The following is a 17141-nucleotide window of genomic DNA, read 5'->3' on the forward strand; positions in this document are numbered from 1 at the left end:
GACCCGGTTCCGTTGATTCGAAATTGTCCAGCATTGTACCCAGAACAGCTCCAGCTCCTCCTCAGTCAGTCTTTATGTCAATGTAGCAACCAACTGGTTGAAATCCGAGTGCCCAGTGTTGCTCTTCTGTACCTTCCTAATACTCCCTGCCCATATGTCTTGCGCTACCCCACACTACCATAATCTAAGTTGCACGGACATGGACACGGACACGAACACGACACAGACACGGACACGGGGATACGACAATTTTTGAAAAATAAGGACACGACACGGCGGTTAAATAATTAATTAAATTTTATATTTAGGCACATTTTTTAATATTTTTAGACATAAAATACATTTATGTCTAGAATTCAAATTATGTAGAACTACAAATAAGTAAACTAACACCCAAAGTAATACAATAATACACATAAAATGTTTAGAGTACAAACCATAAAAGGATAACAAGTTCAACATCAAACTAAAAACATAAAAGGATAACAAGTTCAACATCAAACTAAAAACATAAAAGGATAACAAGTTTTAAACTTTCAAGATTATCACAGAACAACAACATCATTGTCATCAACATAGTCATTATTCTCAACAATACTTGTCTCCATCTCCGGCTCATCTAGTGTGAGATAAGCAATCTCAAGCAACCCAGGTCCTCCAAATGGTTCATCCCAATTATCTCCACCAATGTCCCACTTCTTAGATTCTCCAGTAGTGTACTCGGGCCTCCTCCTTAAAAGAAGTCGAAGATTAGAATGAACAAACACTAAATCTTCAACACGTTTAGGAGTAATTCTATTCCTCCTCATAGAATGGATGAAGCCATATGTACTCCAATTCCTCTCAGCACATGATGATGAGCAAGGCTGTTCAAGAAGCTTTAGAGCTAAAGTTTGAAGCAGTGGTAAAGTAGACCCATAAGTTGACCACCAAAGCATTGGATTGTAGTTCCACCTATCCTCTATGTTATCCTCATCATAAGCCTGTAATGCGTTAAACAAACCAAACTCCACATTAACTTTTTGCCTATCATCAGGATCAGGAAAGATCCTTTTAAGGCACTTGTTTCTCTCCACTGAAATTTCAACATCCTTATGTGGCGCAACACGGCCTCTGACTTCCTCAATCCATTTAATAGTATAATACCTAGTTAAAAGCAAATAAATAAGTACAACTAATGAGTTTAGTTTATTTGTTTGGAAATGCCTAAAGAATATAAACAAAAAGATTAAAGAGATAGAAAAATTACTTCGGATTCAAGGAGTGGGCTAGGCAATGAAGTGGTGTGCAATTTTTAGTCCACCGTTCAATGAGTATATTGTGTACCACATCATAGAATGGAGACTCCTCATAGTCTTCCTTGCCTTCATGTTGGTATATTTCTTTCTTCACATTTTCTATCATGGAATCCCACATTTCATACACCTTATGGAGAATAGGTGCATCCGTGTCAGCCACTCGAAGCATCTCATAAATAGGTTCTGTGAATCTCAGAATGTATGCGACCTTGTCCCACCACAAATCATTCAAAACATAATCCCTCACAGTTTGAGCTTTTCCTACATCATCTTCCTACAAACTTAATTTATTGTAACCCGGAATGGATGTCATATAGAGAAGATGATGTAGGAAAAGCTCAAACTTAATTTATTGTAACCCGAAGGAACATAGCCCGCTAAATTATTATTAGCTACAAACTTGATCATCTCAATCCAATACGGGTTCTTAGCAAAGTGAAAGGGTAAACTAGCAGAATAAAATGTCCTAGCAATAAGAGAATCTAATTTCTCTCGACATTGATTGTTAAAAGCCCTCTCCAAAGGAGAATTCCTAACCCCTTTTTTTTTTTGGAAAAATGAATGACTTGTAGCTGTACTACTCTCCCTACTATCCAAATTAGGACTAGTAGGAGAATCAGTTGGTAAAGACACTAGCTTAGGCTTCTTCAATCTACGCGAAGATTCCTCAAACGCATCTTCTAATTTCTGCATTTCATTCTGATACTCATCTCCAACCTTGGCACATGCTTGTATTCCAAACTTAGGCAGTTTTAACAAGTGTGCCTTCACCCTTGAATAAGACCCCTTGAAAGTTTTTTCACAATAGTTACATTTGAAAGAAGCATTCCCACCACCAACACTTGCTTTTTCTAACCTAGTAACATATTTCCATAGAGGAGCAACAGTCTCAGCTGATGATTTCTCACTTTCATTTTCAGTATTCATTTTAATAAAATCACCTACAATAAATAAATAAAACTATAGCATGACACACAAAAACAAATTTATAAATTATAAGTTATAACTAATATAAAAAATAAATAAATAAATAAGATAGAGGGCACGGCACACCCACAGGCCAGTGAGACCACAATAGCAGTTAAAAAAAAAAAATCAAACAAAACGCATTGTATGTAAGTGCTTAACAGTTAACATTACACCCACCCACACCAAAATTAACATTTGAATGAAAGAAAGAAAGAAAAAAAAAACAGAGAGAGAACAGAGAAGAGAATCGGACCTGTTGTCCGCACCGAGAGAGATGGAGATCGGAAGGGACAGAGGGAATGCCGTCGACGTCAGAGCTCGCCGATTGGCCTGATCTAACTCCGGCGAGGGACAGAGGACAGTGGCAGCGACAGAGGGACGGTGGGTTTCAACAACATAGAAGAACTTGAGAGTTTTGAGATATGTGGTTCCAACTTTCTAACTCCGACGAGGAACAGAGGGCAGCGGCAACGACAGAGGGAGGGTGGGTTTCCGGTTTCAGCAACAGAGAAGAACTTGAGAGTTTTGTGGTTTGTACTTTCAATTTTCAGACTCTAAAAATGTTTTATGGTTTTAGGGTTATCATAGATCAACGGTAATGGTAAGTCCACCTGTCAAAATCTGTGCTTTTTTTTTTTTTTTTTTTTTTTTTTTTTTTTTTTTTTTTTTTTTTTTTACTGCTGGCGTGTCGGAACCGCATCGACACTGTGTTGGAGAAGTGAAAAAAAAAAAAAAAAAAAAAAGAAAAAAAAAAAGGGACACCGCTGGACACCGGAATCTGGCGCGTCGTCCCCGTTTCGGTGTCTGACACGTGTCAGACATGGACACGACGCCAAAAATGGCGTGTCCGTGCAACCTAGACCATAATACATGAGCCACCGATTCGGATTCCATCTTGCAAGCCTCACACCGTCCATCTTCCACTACTTTACAACGAGCCAAGTTTTCTCGGGTTGGCAGAGCATTTTGACATGCTCTCCACCCAAAAACCTTTATCTTATTTGGAACCTTCATTTTCCACAGATGCTGCCAGATCAACCTATCCAGACCTGCCCTTGAGCTTTCCCCCTTATTACTTTCCTGTCTTGAGATTTCTCTAGCAACATGGTAACCTGACCTCACAGAGTACTCCCCACTCTTCGTGTGCAGCCAGATAATTAGATTAGAGGCCTGTCTTCGACTTAATGGCATGCAAAGGATTGCATCCGCATCATCTCTATGGAATTTGGCCTCAATTAATTCTCTATCCCATTCCTTAATTCTCCAGTCAATAATATCAGACACCCTCCACTCCCATTCCTCCTCCAATGGTGGGTGGATAACCACATTAGTTGGATGGTTTAAAATCCACTTATCTTTGGTTACCCTTATTGAAGAACCATCTCCCACCCGCCAACAACAACCTTTTTTAAGTAAAGGTTGAGCCGCCATTAAACTTTTCCACACAAAAGAGCTGTTTGGGACATCCGAAGCTTCTAAAAAGTTGCAACGTGGGAAGTAACGTGCCTTGAAACATCTATACATTAATGAGTCTTGTTCTTGTAGCAATCTCCACCCTTGCTTTGCTAGCATTGCCAAGTTGAAATTCCTCAAATCTCTAAAGCCCATACCCCCTTCCTTCTTAGGTTGAGACAACACATTCCAACCCTTCCAATGGATTTTTTTCTCATTCCCAATTTGACCCCACCAAAACTTTGCACACATTGCATTTAATTCATTACATAGCTTGACTGGCAATTGGAAAACCCCTATTGTATAGGTTGGGATGGATTGAGCCACCGCCTTAATCAATACTTCCTTTCCTGCTCTAGAGAGTAGTTTCCTCTTCCACCCTTGAATTTTCTTCCAAACCCTATCCTTTATGAAGGAAAAGGTACGATATTTTGCATGTCCCACCAATGTAGGTAGTCCCAAATAAGACTCGAAACGATCTACTTCCTTCACCCCCAGCTCACTTTTGATAGCCTCTCTTTGTAACCCCACTGTGTTGCTGCTAAAATAAACCAAAGACTTCTCAAAATTGATGCATTGACTGGAAGATGCTGCATACAATTGTAGGATGTCTGAAATACACCGCACCTCCTCTTGTGTAGCTCGGCAAAACAACAATGAATCATTAGCAAATAAAACATGGGAAATCGTAGGTGTACTCCTTCTAATAGCAGCCCCATGGATTCTCCCTTTCGCCTCTACTTTAGCTAGCAAAGCAGTGAACCCTTCTGCACATAGGAGGAATAAATATGGAGATAAAGGGTCTCCTTGACGAAGCCCCCTTGATGGTGTGATATTACCAAATGCCTTGCCATTTATACAGACAGAATAGGATGGGGTAGAAACACAGGTCATAACCCGCTCAATCCATGCATCCGGAAACCCCAATTTAGCCATCATTTTTCCCACTTTTAAGAAGGCCTAAAATATTAGATTTATGCTAGCATATTACAAATTTTATTAAATAGGTCCTATAAATTGATATGTCACCAATCACAAGAAGTAATTCAATAATCATTTGTAGTTGAAGTGAAACCTCATTGCCACATCTGTTTGTAAGCTTTTCGTAATAAAATTTGTAGTAAGTTTAGCATTTTCTTCACAAAAAAATATATATGAATTAATAGAAATACAACCCAATAACCATTAAGTGAACGAAAAATGTTAAAGCTAATACAAATTTTACTAATGCTAAATTGATATGTCACCAATCACAAGAAGTAATTTCATAATCATTTGTAGTTGAAGTGACACCTCATTGCCACATCCGTTTGTAAGCTTTTCGTAATAAAATTTGTAGTAAGTTTAGCATTTTCTTCACAAAAAAATATATATGAATTAATAGAAATACAACCCAATAACCATTAAGTGAACGAAAAATGCTAAAGCTAATACAAATTTTACTACTAAAAACTTACGAACTGATGTGACAAGAATATGATTGGTGTCATTTAAATAATATAATAAATGAATGTTTGAATAACCTTTTTTTTTTTATTGGTGATATGCTAGTTTGTAAAACCTATATAGTAAGCATCATTAACTCACTTTATGTGAATTAGTCATATCAATAAGTAAGAATTACTTTCTCTAAAAAAAGAGAGTAAAAATTAATAATAGCTTTGAAATAAAAAATAAAAAAAACTAAATATTATTTAAGTGATATTTAGATGTAAAAAATGCCTCTTTAAAATTTTCACCTTAGGCCTCAAACTATCTTAGGACAGCCCTGGTTGGACTTTTGGCAATAGGAACTTTAAAGTCAGTGGAACTAGAAGTTTCAACATACATCTTTTTGGCATGAATTTCAAACAAAACAAAACAATGTTTTCAAATTGTGAAACCTAACATCACAAAATTTTCTCATATCCATGACGCGTTCATAAAATGCAGTCTTAATATATAATCTCAATTTTGGTCCTAAAATAATCACAATTTTGATAAATAATTACTTCACATTTTTACTTGAAAGCACATGACTTTCGGAACTAGCCATATTAAACTTTTCAATAGCTAGCTAAAACAATTTCACAATATCAAACAAACCCATTGTATACGGCAGGAAACTCCAATGTCACCTATTCCATCAAAGGAATGTTGAATTGTTCATACTTCCCATACTTCACACTAGTATTGATTAGGAAAGATTTTGGGCCAAAGCATCACACTTTCAATTAACTTGGATGACAATTTTCAAAATATATCATCTGATGGAGAAAAAAAATAGAGTATATTCAACGTTAGTGTATATGGGAAGAAATCTGTTCCTAGATAAATCTTTTTTGAGAAAGTCGTATCAAGCACGAGGAAGACTTCCAAGATACAGGCACTAATAAGAAAATACTTGTGTCAAAATATTTGGACACTTGCACATTCATGAACTTTTGATTTTCTTGTTAATAAAATTAACATTGTGCTCCGGCATTTCAAAACTAAATAATGCAATATGCTTGACCCCTTAATGCAATAAATTTGTTTTTCAGTTGTAGGTGAAAGCAAGAAACGCAGCCAATTAATCAGTTAAGTTAATGATGATTCACTTTTGGAGATTTAGAATTAGTTCAATCCAGCCTAATTTTGTGATTTCAATAAGTAGTATTTGTCTACGAATCTACAACATCATAAAACTTTTGTTCTCTTTACTCTTTGCAACATTTCAAAGTAAGATTCAGGTAAACCCCACACGATATCCTATTATTATTATATTATTACTATTATTATTTAATTTATGCATACTATATGTTCTATGGTTCCATTGTTCCAAGCAGTGATAATACCCAGAGACTTAAGTCCCAGTGGGGCATATTCCATTTTAAAGATTGTTGAAATTTTGAATTTTTGACACAAGTAATGGAACCAATCAAATTACGTTGCAGTTTTCACAAGTTAGAAAATTGATATGTAAATCCAAATGCACCATAGGGCCCACAAATTCACTTTGCACAAGTTAGAAAATTGATTTCAACCAAATGAAGGGTCCCATCATTTGTGGGGTAAAAATTACCTTGTTTGGTACACCCACTCAAACACATGTTTTCAGTTTTTAAACAATATTACATGTATTTTCACACATTTTTTCACTTACACGTATTTCCACATTTGTTTTCAAACACATATTTTCAATTTTTAAGTGCATGTACCAAACATCCTCTAAAGCATCAAAAAACCGATTAAGCTCAAACAAACAAACTCAAACTCATAGTGATAATACCCAGAGACTTAAGTCCCAGTGGGGCATATTCCATTTTAAAGATTGTTGAATTTTTGAATTTTTGACACAAGTAATGAAACCAATCAAATTACGTTGCAGTTTTCACAAGTTAGAAAATTGATATGTAAATCCAAATGCACCATAGGGCCCACAAATTCACTTTGCACAAGTTAGAAAATTGAGTTCAACCAAATGAAGGGTCCTATCATTTGTGGGGTAAAAATTACCCTGTTCGGTACACCCACTCAAACACATGTTTTCAGTTTTTAAATAATATTACATGTATTTTCACACATTTTCTCATCCACACGTATTTCCACATTTGTTTTCAAACACATATTTTCAATTTTTAAGTGCATGTACCAAACATCCTCTAAAGCATCAAAAAACGAATTAAGCTCAAACAAACAAACTCAAACTCGTAGTCAACATAACGCAATAAGATAAAGACAATCCATTTCCTATAAATTAGCATGCCATTATTAGCATTTCGTATTACATAACAAAATCATAAACCAATTTTATTTTTATAAAAGCATGATGATGATGAAGGAGGGTTCCTTGTTGAGAATTACTTTAAGCCTTCTCCTTTGTTTGCTTTCTATTCATCCTCCTAACTTCTGCACTGCCCACTCCCACTCTGAGGTTCGTTGCATTGAAAGCGAGCGACACGCCCTTTTCAACTTCAAGCAACACCTTACAGATCCTTCTAACCGCCTTGCCTCTTGGGCATCTGACGTGGATTGTTGTCACTGGGTCGGTGTTGTCTGCCACAACCGCACCGGTCATGTCCTCCAACTCCATCTCAGAACCTTTTATCCTCCGTATGACGAGCTTACTACTTTTGAACAACGGAGAGCCCAATTTGAAGCCTATGATAGGTCAGTGTTCGGCGGTAAGATAAATCCTTCTCTGCTTGATTTGAAGCATTTGATTTACTTAGACCTTAGCTACAATTATTTCGATCATACTCCAATTCCCAAATTCCTCTGTTCTATGGGGAGCTTAAGATATCTTAATCTCTCCAATGCGGGATTTGGGGGATTGATTCCTCATCAACTTGGGAATCTCTCTAATTTGCACTATCTCGATCTTGGAGAAAATAATTTATATGTGATGAACCTTCAATGGCTCTCTCGTCTTTCTTTACTACAACACCTTGATTTGAGTTATGCAAACCTTAGCCAAGCCTCTGATTGGCTACAGGAGATAAACAAACTCCCTTCCTTGTCAGAGTTGCGATTGTCATCTTGCCACCTTTCTACTTCCATCCTACCGATGCACAATATTAACTTCTCATCTCTCACAACCCTTGATCTTTCATCCAACAGTTTTGAAAACACTTCAATTCTATTTTGGGTCTTTGGTCTTCACAACCTGGTTTCTCTTGATCTATATGACAATGAGTTTCAAGGTCCAATCCCTGTTCATCTCCAGAACTTGACTTCACTTAGGCAACTTGATCTATCTGTCAACACTTTCAACTCTTCAATTCCTAATTGGCTATACAGTTTTAGTCATCTTGAGTTCCTCAACCTCAATTACAATCACTTGCAAGGTACAATCTCTAGTGCCATTGAAAACCTAACATCTACCATTAGCATAGACTTGTCATACAATGAACTTAATGGAAAGGTACCAAGATCTTTGGGTAATCTCTGCAAGTTAAGGGAAATTAGATTGTCAAGCAACAAATGGAGTTGTGAGATGTCTGAAATCTTTGAAAGTTTATTAGGATGTGTTTCAAATAGACTAGAGATCTTAAAAATGGACAGTGCTCATTTGTATGGGCAGTTGATTGATGAACTTGGGCAATATAAAAATCTAGTCATCCTTTCTTTGAGGAATAATTCAATTTCAGGTCCAATTCCATTGTCTATAGGAAATCTTTCCTCTTTGAGATCCTTAAACCTTCAGAGTAATCAAATTAACGGTACTCTCCCTCAAAGTTTTGGACTGCACTCCAAATTAGAGTATCTGAATATTGGTTTAAATAAGTTGGAGGGTGTGGTGTTAGAAGTTCATTTTGCCAATTTAATGAGATTAAAAACACTTGTTGCATCTCAGAACCAACTAACTTTAGAAATAAGTGACACTTGGACCCCTCCTTTTCAACTCAACACCTTAGTTTTGAGATCATGGAATTTAGGGTCAAAATTTCCTCCGTGGCTCTATTCACAAAAGCAACTTCTGAGCTTGGACATATCCAACACAAGGATTAAAGATGCAGTTCCTCCTTGGTTTTGGAACTTGTCTTCTCAGTTTACTTATCTAAATATCTCTCACAATCAAATCTATGGAGAGATTCCACATATCCCTTTGATTTTGTCCTTTCCTTCAATAATTGATGTGAGTTCAAATAACTTCACAGGTCCATTACCTTGTATATCCTCGAATGTGACCTTTCTTGATCTTTCTAACAATTCACTATCAGGATCTATTTCTCACTTTTTGTGTTACAAGAAGAATGAGCCCAAAAATATGGAATTTCTCAATCTTGGAAAAAATCTTTTATCAGGGAAAATAAGTAATTGTTGGATGAAGTGGCAAAGCTTGTTTGCCTTAAATTTGGGGAACAACAATTTCACTGGTAAAATTCCAGCATCCATTGGATCTTTAATTTATCTTGAGTCTTTGCATCTTTACAACAACAAATTCTCCGGAAAACTTCTATCCTTGTTGAAAAATTGTAAAGACTTGTTTACTATTGATATTGGCAAAAATGAATTTGATGGGAGCATACCTAAGTGGATTGGACATAGACTTTCAAGCTTGATGATTCTCAGCCTTCACTCCAATAATTTCTATGGTCAAATACCGGATGAACTTTGTGCTCTAACTTCACTACAAATCCTTGACCTTTCACATAATAAGCTGTTTGGAAGCATACCTAAATGTGTTAACAATTTCAGTATGATGGCCAGAGATAACAATTCAAATTATCCCCTTTTTTTGTCTCTTCTGTCAGTGGCTTATAGTTCTACCCCTTTTGAAAGTGAATTGCTTGTGATTAAGGGAAATTCTCTTGAGTATTCCACAACACTTCGACTGGTAAATATGATAGATCTTTCCAACAACAATTTGTCAGGAGAGATTCCTAAAGAAGTGGCTAGTCTCCAAGGACTACAATCATTGAATTTGTCATTTAATATCTTGACTGGAAAAATTCCGGAGAATATAGGTGATATGGGATCACTAGAATCTATTGATTTCTCTGTAAACCAACTTTCAGGTCAAATTCCTCAAAGTATGTCAAGTTTGACATTTTTGAGCCAGTTGAACTTGTCAAACAACAATTTGATTGGGAGAATCCCTTCAAGCACTCAGCTACAAAGCCTTAGCGCATCCAATTTTTTTGGAAACAAGCTTTGTGGACCTCCACTTACTGATAATTGCACTATAAATTATGTAAAACCAAACATTGAAAACAAAAGGAGCAAGGGTTTTGGTGGGCATATGGTGGATTGGTTTTTTGTAAGTAAGGCACTTGGATTTGTGGTTGGGTTTTGGGTTGTATTGGGTCCTTTACTATGGAACAAGCAATGGAGAATTTTGTATTTTCAATTCCTAGATCACATAGGGTACAAGCTTAGTGGTGTAGTGGTACAAACTTGGTATAGCATTGTAAGTAAATGTTGTAAGATTCTTAATATTTAATCCAAGTATCATGTGATCATATTAATCAAAATTTTGATAATTTCTATATGATCTTCGACCTGGTTAATACTTCTATGATCATCTATTTACTATATTAACACGTATGAATAGGATATTTCTTATGAACGTACACCGTAGTCCAATTTTTGTTTTATTATTCCTATAGATTAGTGGTGAAAAACCACATTTCAGTTCATACAAGCAATTAATTTGTTAGAAGTAACATCCAATACCTTGCAATGATGCCCACTTTCTCTGTAGAATATCTTAGTGATCACTTTGTAAAGTCTCAATGAAAGACAACAAGTTTATGCTAATTTGGGCAAAATAAGCAAGCTCTTTGTATCAAATTCGAAGGCTATTTTGGTAGATTCCTTGCAACCACTATAATGAAGCTTAAGCAGTTAAGCTATAAAAGAGCGAGTCTACCAAGTCTACTTTGTCCTGTGGAAGAATTGAAGGGGCTATGAGTCAAGCTCCATGGCACGACTCTCATGTCCTGCCAGCCCAATCAAGTACAACAACCCATAATCTATCTCAATTCTAAATTCTAAAAATTGACTTGATAAAAAGAATATGTTATTGGTTGTTAATTTTGAATTTTGTGTCTCTACAGAGGTGGGTAGATACAAATACATGGCTTATTTGTGATTTTTGAAATGAAATTTTGCTGAATTGGTGATTCACCCAATTGGGGTATGTAGAAGTTGTGGGGCAAATTTAATTCTCTGTGGTGTTTTGTTGGGAATCTAATATTGTTTGCAATGAGTTAACAACGATTTTGTTTCAAATCTATTTGGCATTGTAGAAGATAGTCAACTAAAAAAAAGAAAATATTGCAATTAAAGGTAGCACTCTCTCTCTCAACATTAGGGTCAATAACATGTGTACTTTTATATACATGAAACTCACAGCGGCAATTAGCTCCACACAAACAAACAAAAAAAAAAAAATTGGAGATTAACAAATTAGAAGGTTTTTTTTTTTTTTTTTTTGGGAGGAAATCGCACCCTAGAAGTTGAATAAGGGTTTTGAATTTTTTGCTTTTTTTTGCTAGGTAAATAGCAAGAAAAGGACTAGCGGGATTCAAACCCTAGTGTCAAGCACAACAAGAGGGGTTTTTGTTGTGTGAGATTTTCTTTAATTTAATTTGCACGTGTCTCATCTTTTAAGCTATAGTTTTGTTTAGGTTGCTCTTGATAATATTAGGTGTGATTTTATCATTTACTGAAGATATGTATATGATGCTGAGACACAAACAGTGAAAATGATGTTGAGATTGCATTTGAATATAGTTGAGTGATTTTGGAAAGTCTTTTCTTAAAACTTTTCTTGCATATAATTTTTAGACCCCTTTTGTAGAAATTTAGGAAGTCTTGTTTTTGTGATATATTGCGTAACCCAAAAGCTAAAGGAAATGGGTTTTGAAAATTGAGCCCAATAATGTTATATTAATTTTTTCTTCGTTTCTTGTCATATGGAACTTCCACTCACATGTGTATATGCAACAATTTTTTTGCTTCTTAAAATTTTGATTAGTGTCTTTTTTCTTCTTTTTGGTAAGATGTTTCTCTAAACATGTAGGATTTGGTTGGACAGCTATCATTCGACCCACAGTTTTGTTCTAATTGTTGTGCAGCATGATCAATTCTTCACTCAACACAATTTGAGTATGAGAAGCTTTGTATTTTTTGTATCTAAAAGTGTAATTGTTAATTATCTTTCACCACCAGAGGTTGCTTTCCTAAGAAGAATTACAACGCGATTTAATCCAAAAATGACAAAACTGGTCTTTTGGTTTCTTGGACAAGATGAGATTGAGTCTTCAACCAACCCGACTTATGATCCCTCTTAAAGAATCTTACATTTGTCAAGACATTTGCCTGTAGATGAAAGGCGAAAATGCACTTTTGGTCCCTACATTTTGGGCCTTGTTACAATTTGGTCCCTAAATTGATTTAGGTCCTAGGTCAGTCTCTGATTTTCAAAAATCGTTTTTAAAATAGTCCCTACCGTTAACCCAGTGACAGAAAATGCTGAGGTGGCAAACGGAGGTCCTAGCTGTCAAACCCATTTATTAAAATAATAATTAAAAAGTCAACGTGTCCCACTTACACCCACGTGACCTTGCCACCTCATCTCCCGCGAACTTAACCCTCAGATGACCCTCACCTGTTCATGCCACGTCATTTTCCCGCCCACTTAGCCCACACGTGACCCTCTCGTGACTGACTGAACTCATAAACGACCTTCAGTCTTCACTATTCACTCTTCACTCCTTCACTGAAAATCCCCAAACAATCCTAAATCGTGTTCACCTAGAAACGAAACGAAACCCTAACAATCCCAAATCGTGTTCTTCCCCAACAGTCCGTGTCATCTTATCCTCGTGTTCTTCCCTAAAATCCAACTTGAAACCCATTCCCCTGAAACTGAAAACCCATAATCTGAGAAATCATAGTGAGTTAGAACAACAGAGCTAATAATCTGCGAGGTGCAAATCTATTTCTTTGTGTGTTTCTATTTATGTGTGTATTTATGTGTATCTGACTCTCTTCGAAAAGGTGTGAATGTGTGTATATCTGTCTCTGTCTCTGTCTCTGTCATACTTTTAACACTTTCTGTCTCTTTCATCGATTATGGACCATAGTTTGAGTGCTTTATTATGCTTTTATTTGTATTTTTCTGTTTGGCCTTTAAGGATCATGGTGGACCATGTGTGTTCCCTGTTATCAGTAAATGATATATGTTTTGCCATTGTTTTATGTTTAGAATATATAGAGTCAATGCATGTTTGACTGTTTGGTTTAGTTTTGTCATTATTGAAATAAAATATTCTGTAGATAATTTTTCATGCATGCAGGATGGACGAGTATTTTACTATATATGTGCATCATGGTGGAAATTTTGATGAAAATTATTAGAAGTATGTGGGGGGTGATGTGGGGATAGTAGATTCCTAATAAGTGGTCTAAGGTGGAAATTGAGTCTATTTGTAAAGAGTTTGGGTACACGTGTGTGCGTAGGTTGTGGTACACAATACCTGGGGAGGATAATCAGGAGGGTAGGATGTTCCACTTGATCAAGGATGGCAAGGATGCAATGTTCATGACTACTTTGGTGGGGGGTCATGGACATATTCATGTATATGTCCAGCATCCAATACATGACCCTATACTGGTTAATAATGGTAATGGTGTGACATTGGACCTTGTTGTAGAGCCTGAGCATAAGTGTGAGCGTGAGCCTGAGCCTGAGTGGTACAGTTCTAGTGATGGAAAACTTGCTTATGAGGATAGAGATGACTTCTATAATGGTGATGATGATTTTGATGGTCAGTACTTCTATAGGGGTGATGAGGATGATAGGGATGATAGGGGTAGGGATGATTCTGATTCTGATGTTGAAATACTTGGATGTAGGAGACCTAGTAAGGAACCAGTTGTTGAGGAACCACAAGGGGATAGGGCTGTCACTACTGATAGTAATGAGAGTTCTAGTGATGCTGAAATGGAAGGGACTAGAGAAATGAACCCCAACCAACGGTATGTGGATGAAGATAGTAGTGATAGCTGGGACAATGATGGTGAGGCAACATTGCCAGAACAAATGGGGGTTGGTGTAGTGAACTCAAATTACACCAGTGAGGAGCTGTTAAGTCTAACTGAGTCATCATCTAGTGGTGATGAAGGGGTTGATGATAGTGACAGTGAGGGTGATGGTGATACTGCTCATGGACATGTGGATAATGTCACTAGGAGGAAGAAGTTTCCAGTGTTTAAACCAGTTTCTAATCCTAAACACATGAGGTTTGAGAAGAATATGTTGTTTGTTTCCCCTAATCAGTTCAAGGATGCTATCATTGAGTATGCAGTGAATGGTGGATAGGGGGTGAAGTTTGTGAAGAATGATAAAATAAGGGTTAGAGCCAAGTGTCAACCTCCCTGCAAGTTTACAACTTACCTAGCAAAGCTGCCAAGGGAGATGAGTTACCGATTTATGACCTTGAACTTGGAGCACACATGTACCAGGAGCTACAAAAATCCAAAGTGCACTACCAAGTTCCTTACTAGGAAGTTGATGAAAAAGGTGAGGAGACAACCTAATATAAAACTGAAGGATATTCAAGAAGCAGTGCATGAGAAGTATGTGGTGAATATCAGTGCTGGGAAGGTCAGTAGGGCTAGGGAAAAGGCTCAAGACTTTGTTGATGGGTCTTACATAGAGCAATACAATCAGCCCTGGGATTATTGTGCAGAACTAAGGAGATCTAGTCCTGATAGTACAGTTATGATGAAGACTCACAGCTATAGTGAGGGAGACTTGGCAACTGAAATGGATTTACAGATAGGAGTGCCATACTTTGAGAGATTGTACATTTGCTAGACTGGGTGTAAGAAGGGATTCTTGGTAGGATGCAGGCCAATAATTGGATTGGATGCTTGCCATCTTAAAACCAAGTTGGAGGAGTAGCTGATTGTTGCAATTGCAAGGGACCTCAATGAAGAATATTTCCCTTTGGCTGTGGCAGTAGGGGAAGCTGAAACCAAGGACTCATGGACTTGGTTTATAAACCTATTGCTAGCTGACATTGGTGATAGCAAGAGGTGGACATTCATATCCGACCAACAGAAGGTATTTCCATATTTTATGTTTGTTTATAACATGAGAAATATGAACAACAATTGTATGTGATGTATATATACTTATTTCTTGTTGTTTGCATTTGGCAGAGATTAGTGCAGTCATTTGCAGATAACTGGTCTCTTTATGAACATAGGTGTTGTTGTAGACATTTGTACAACAATTTGAGGAAGCAACATTCTGGTCTCCTAATTAGAGAATTGTTTTGGAGAGCAACAAAAGCAACTTATGCACATGAATTTGAGAAGGCAATGAATGAGATGAAAGATATTGATGAGGGTGCATACTTTTGGCTAAAAGGACACACCACAACAATATGGGCTAGACACATGTTCAAGGGTGATGGGCTAAGTGATACTGTCCTCAACAATATGTGTGAAAGCTTCAACAGTAGGATAATAAAATTCAGAGGGAAACCCATTATTAACATGGTATGCAAATTTCCTATACTTTATGTATGTTGGTCTGAGTTATATATTTTTTAGCATGCACTAATACGTGGGTTGTTTATGTATGCAGCTTGAAGACATTAAGTTGTATTTGATGAATATGTCTCAACAAAATAGATTGAGTATTTTGAAGGTAAAGTCTGAGTTGTGCCCTAAAGTTTGTAAAAGATTGCATAGGGAGAAGATGAGTAGCAGTAAATGATTGGCTTGTTGGTCTTCTGACACAAAATTTGAGGTTAAGAGTGGGCTACAAAGTTTCATTGTGGGCCTAGAGAAGAGGACATGTACCTGTAGGAAATGGGACATCACTGGTATTCCATGCTGCCATGCAATTTCATGCATATTCTTCAACAGAGAAGCAACTGAGAAATACACCAATGACTGCTACAAAGTTAGCACATACAAGGCATGCTATGAGCCCATCATTGATCCCATTAATGGTCAGAATATGTGGACCCTAACTGGACTCCCACCTGTGCAGCCTCCAATAAAGAGAAGGCCACTTGGCAGGCCCAAGAAGAAGAGAACAAGGGAACCCAATGAACCAAAAAGGGGTCATAGCAAGGGGTTGGGTATTGCTAAGAGGTGCAAGTCATGTGGGAAGATAGGTCACAATAAAAGAAGTTGCAAAGGTGAGGTTGGAGGGAATTCTTCACTGCCTACAGCTGGTGGTGGTGGTCCAAACAGCAGGATTTCTAGGCAAAAACAGGTATAATACTTGTTTGTGCATTAATTTTTTTTGTTTGCACTTGTTTCAATTTTTTAATGTTAACTTGAGTGTATGTGTTGTTTGTAGACAACTAATGAGCCAAGTGGAGGAGTGGCCATCAATGAGCCAAATCCACCAAGGGCACCACCTACCACGAGAGTTGGAAGCAATGCAGCAACTACCAGACAAGCTACAAGTAGTGCACCCCCCAATAATACAACATCCAATCCAAGCAGCAACACACATGGAAATCCAAAGAAGAGAAAGAAGGGGAGTGTCACAAGTGAGACTTTGAATGCATCAAGAAATGCATCTAGGTACAGAGAAGCATTGAGCCAGTCATCTATGCATGGGCCAATGGGATAAGCTGGTGGAGACTGAGCAATATCCATTTCTTTGTTTTTTGTATCTTTGAACTTTTTTGTGGTAGTCAGTGTGAAAGGTTGTACTTATGGCTGAATTATGTACATTTTGGTAGTGTTGAACAATGACAGCTAAGTACTGCACAATGGCCTTTTTGGTCTTTTTTGTTTTTGTTGCCCGAACAATGGCTAAATTATGGAAAAGAAGTTTTTGTGTATGGCAGCTAAGGTTTTTGTGTATTGTGATTTGTGTATGGCAACTAAGGTTTTTGTGCATTGTGATTTGTGTATAGCAGCTTGGGTATTGTCAATGAATTGTGTATTGTGATCTGTGTATTATGGCAGGGAATT

The 17141-nt window shown here is 37.0% G+C and overlaps 2 protein-coding genes across 2 annotated transcripts; both read left to right on the forward strand.

The window, feature by feature from the left end:
* The first annotated feature begins 7506 nt into the window (after positions 1 to 7506).
* On the forward strand, positions 7507 to 14514 carry LOC126704359 (receptor-like protein EIX2). The gene is made up of 2 exons (XM_050403347.1): positions 7507 to 10583; positions 13653 to 14514. The coding sequence occupies exons 1-2, from the start codon at positions 7507 to 7509 to the stop codon at positions 14512 to 14514; spliced, it is 3939 nt and encodes a 1312-aa protein (XP_050259304.1).
* Positions 14515 to 15828: 1314 nt separating this feature from the next.
* Positions 15829 to 16880, forward strand: LOC126707376 (uncharacterized). The gene is made up of 2 exons (XM_050406988.1): positions 15829 to 16428; positions 16516 to 16880. The coding sequence occupies exons 1-2, from the start codon at positions 16168 to 16170 to the stop codon at positions 16792 to 16794; spliced, it is 540 nt and encodes a 179-aa protein (XP_050262945.1). The 5' UTR covers positions 15829 to 16167; the 3' UTR covers positions 16795 to 16880.
* The last annotated feature ends 261 nt before the right edge of the window (positions 16881 to 17141 follow it).

Source organism: Quercus robur, chromosome 2 (genome assembly GCF_932294415.1).
Source record: "Quercus robur chromosome 2, dhQueRobu3.1, whole genome shotgun sequence".
Classification (NCBI taxonomy): Eukaryota; Viridiplantae; Streptophyta; class Magnoliopsida; order Fagales; family Fagaceae; genus Quercus; species Quercus robur.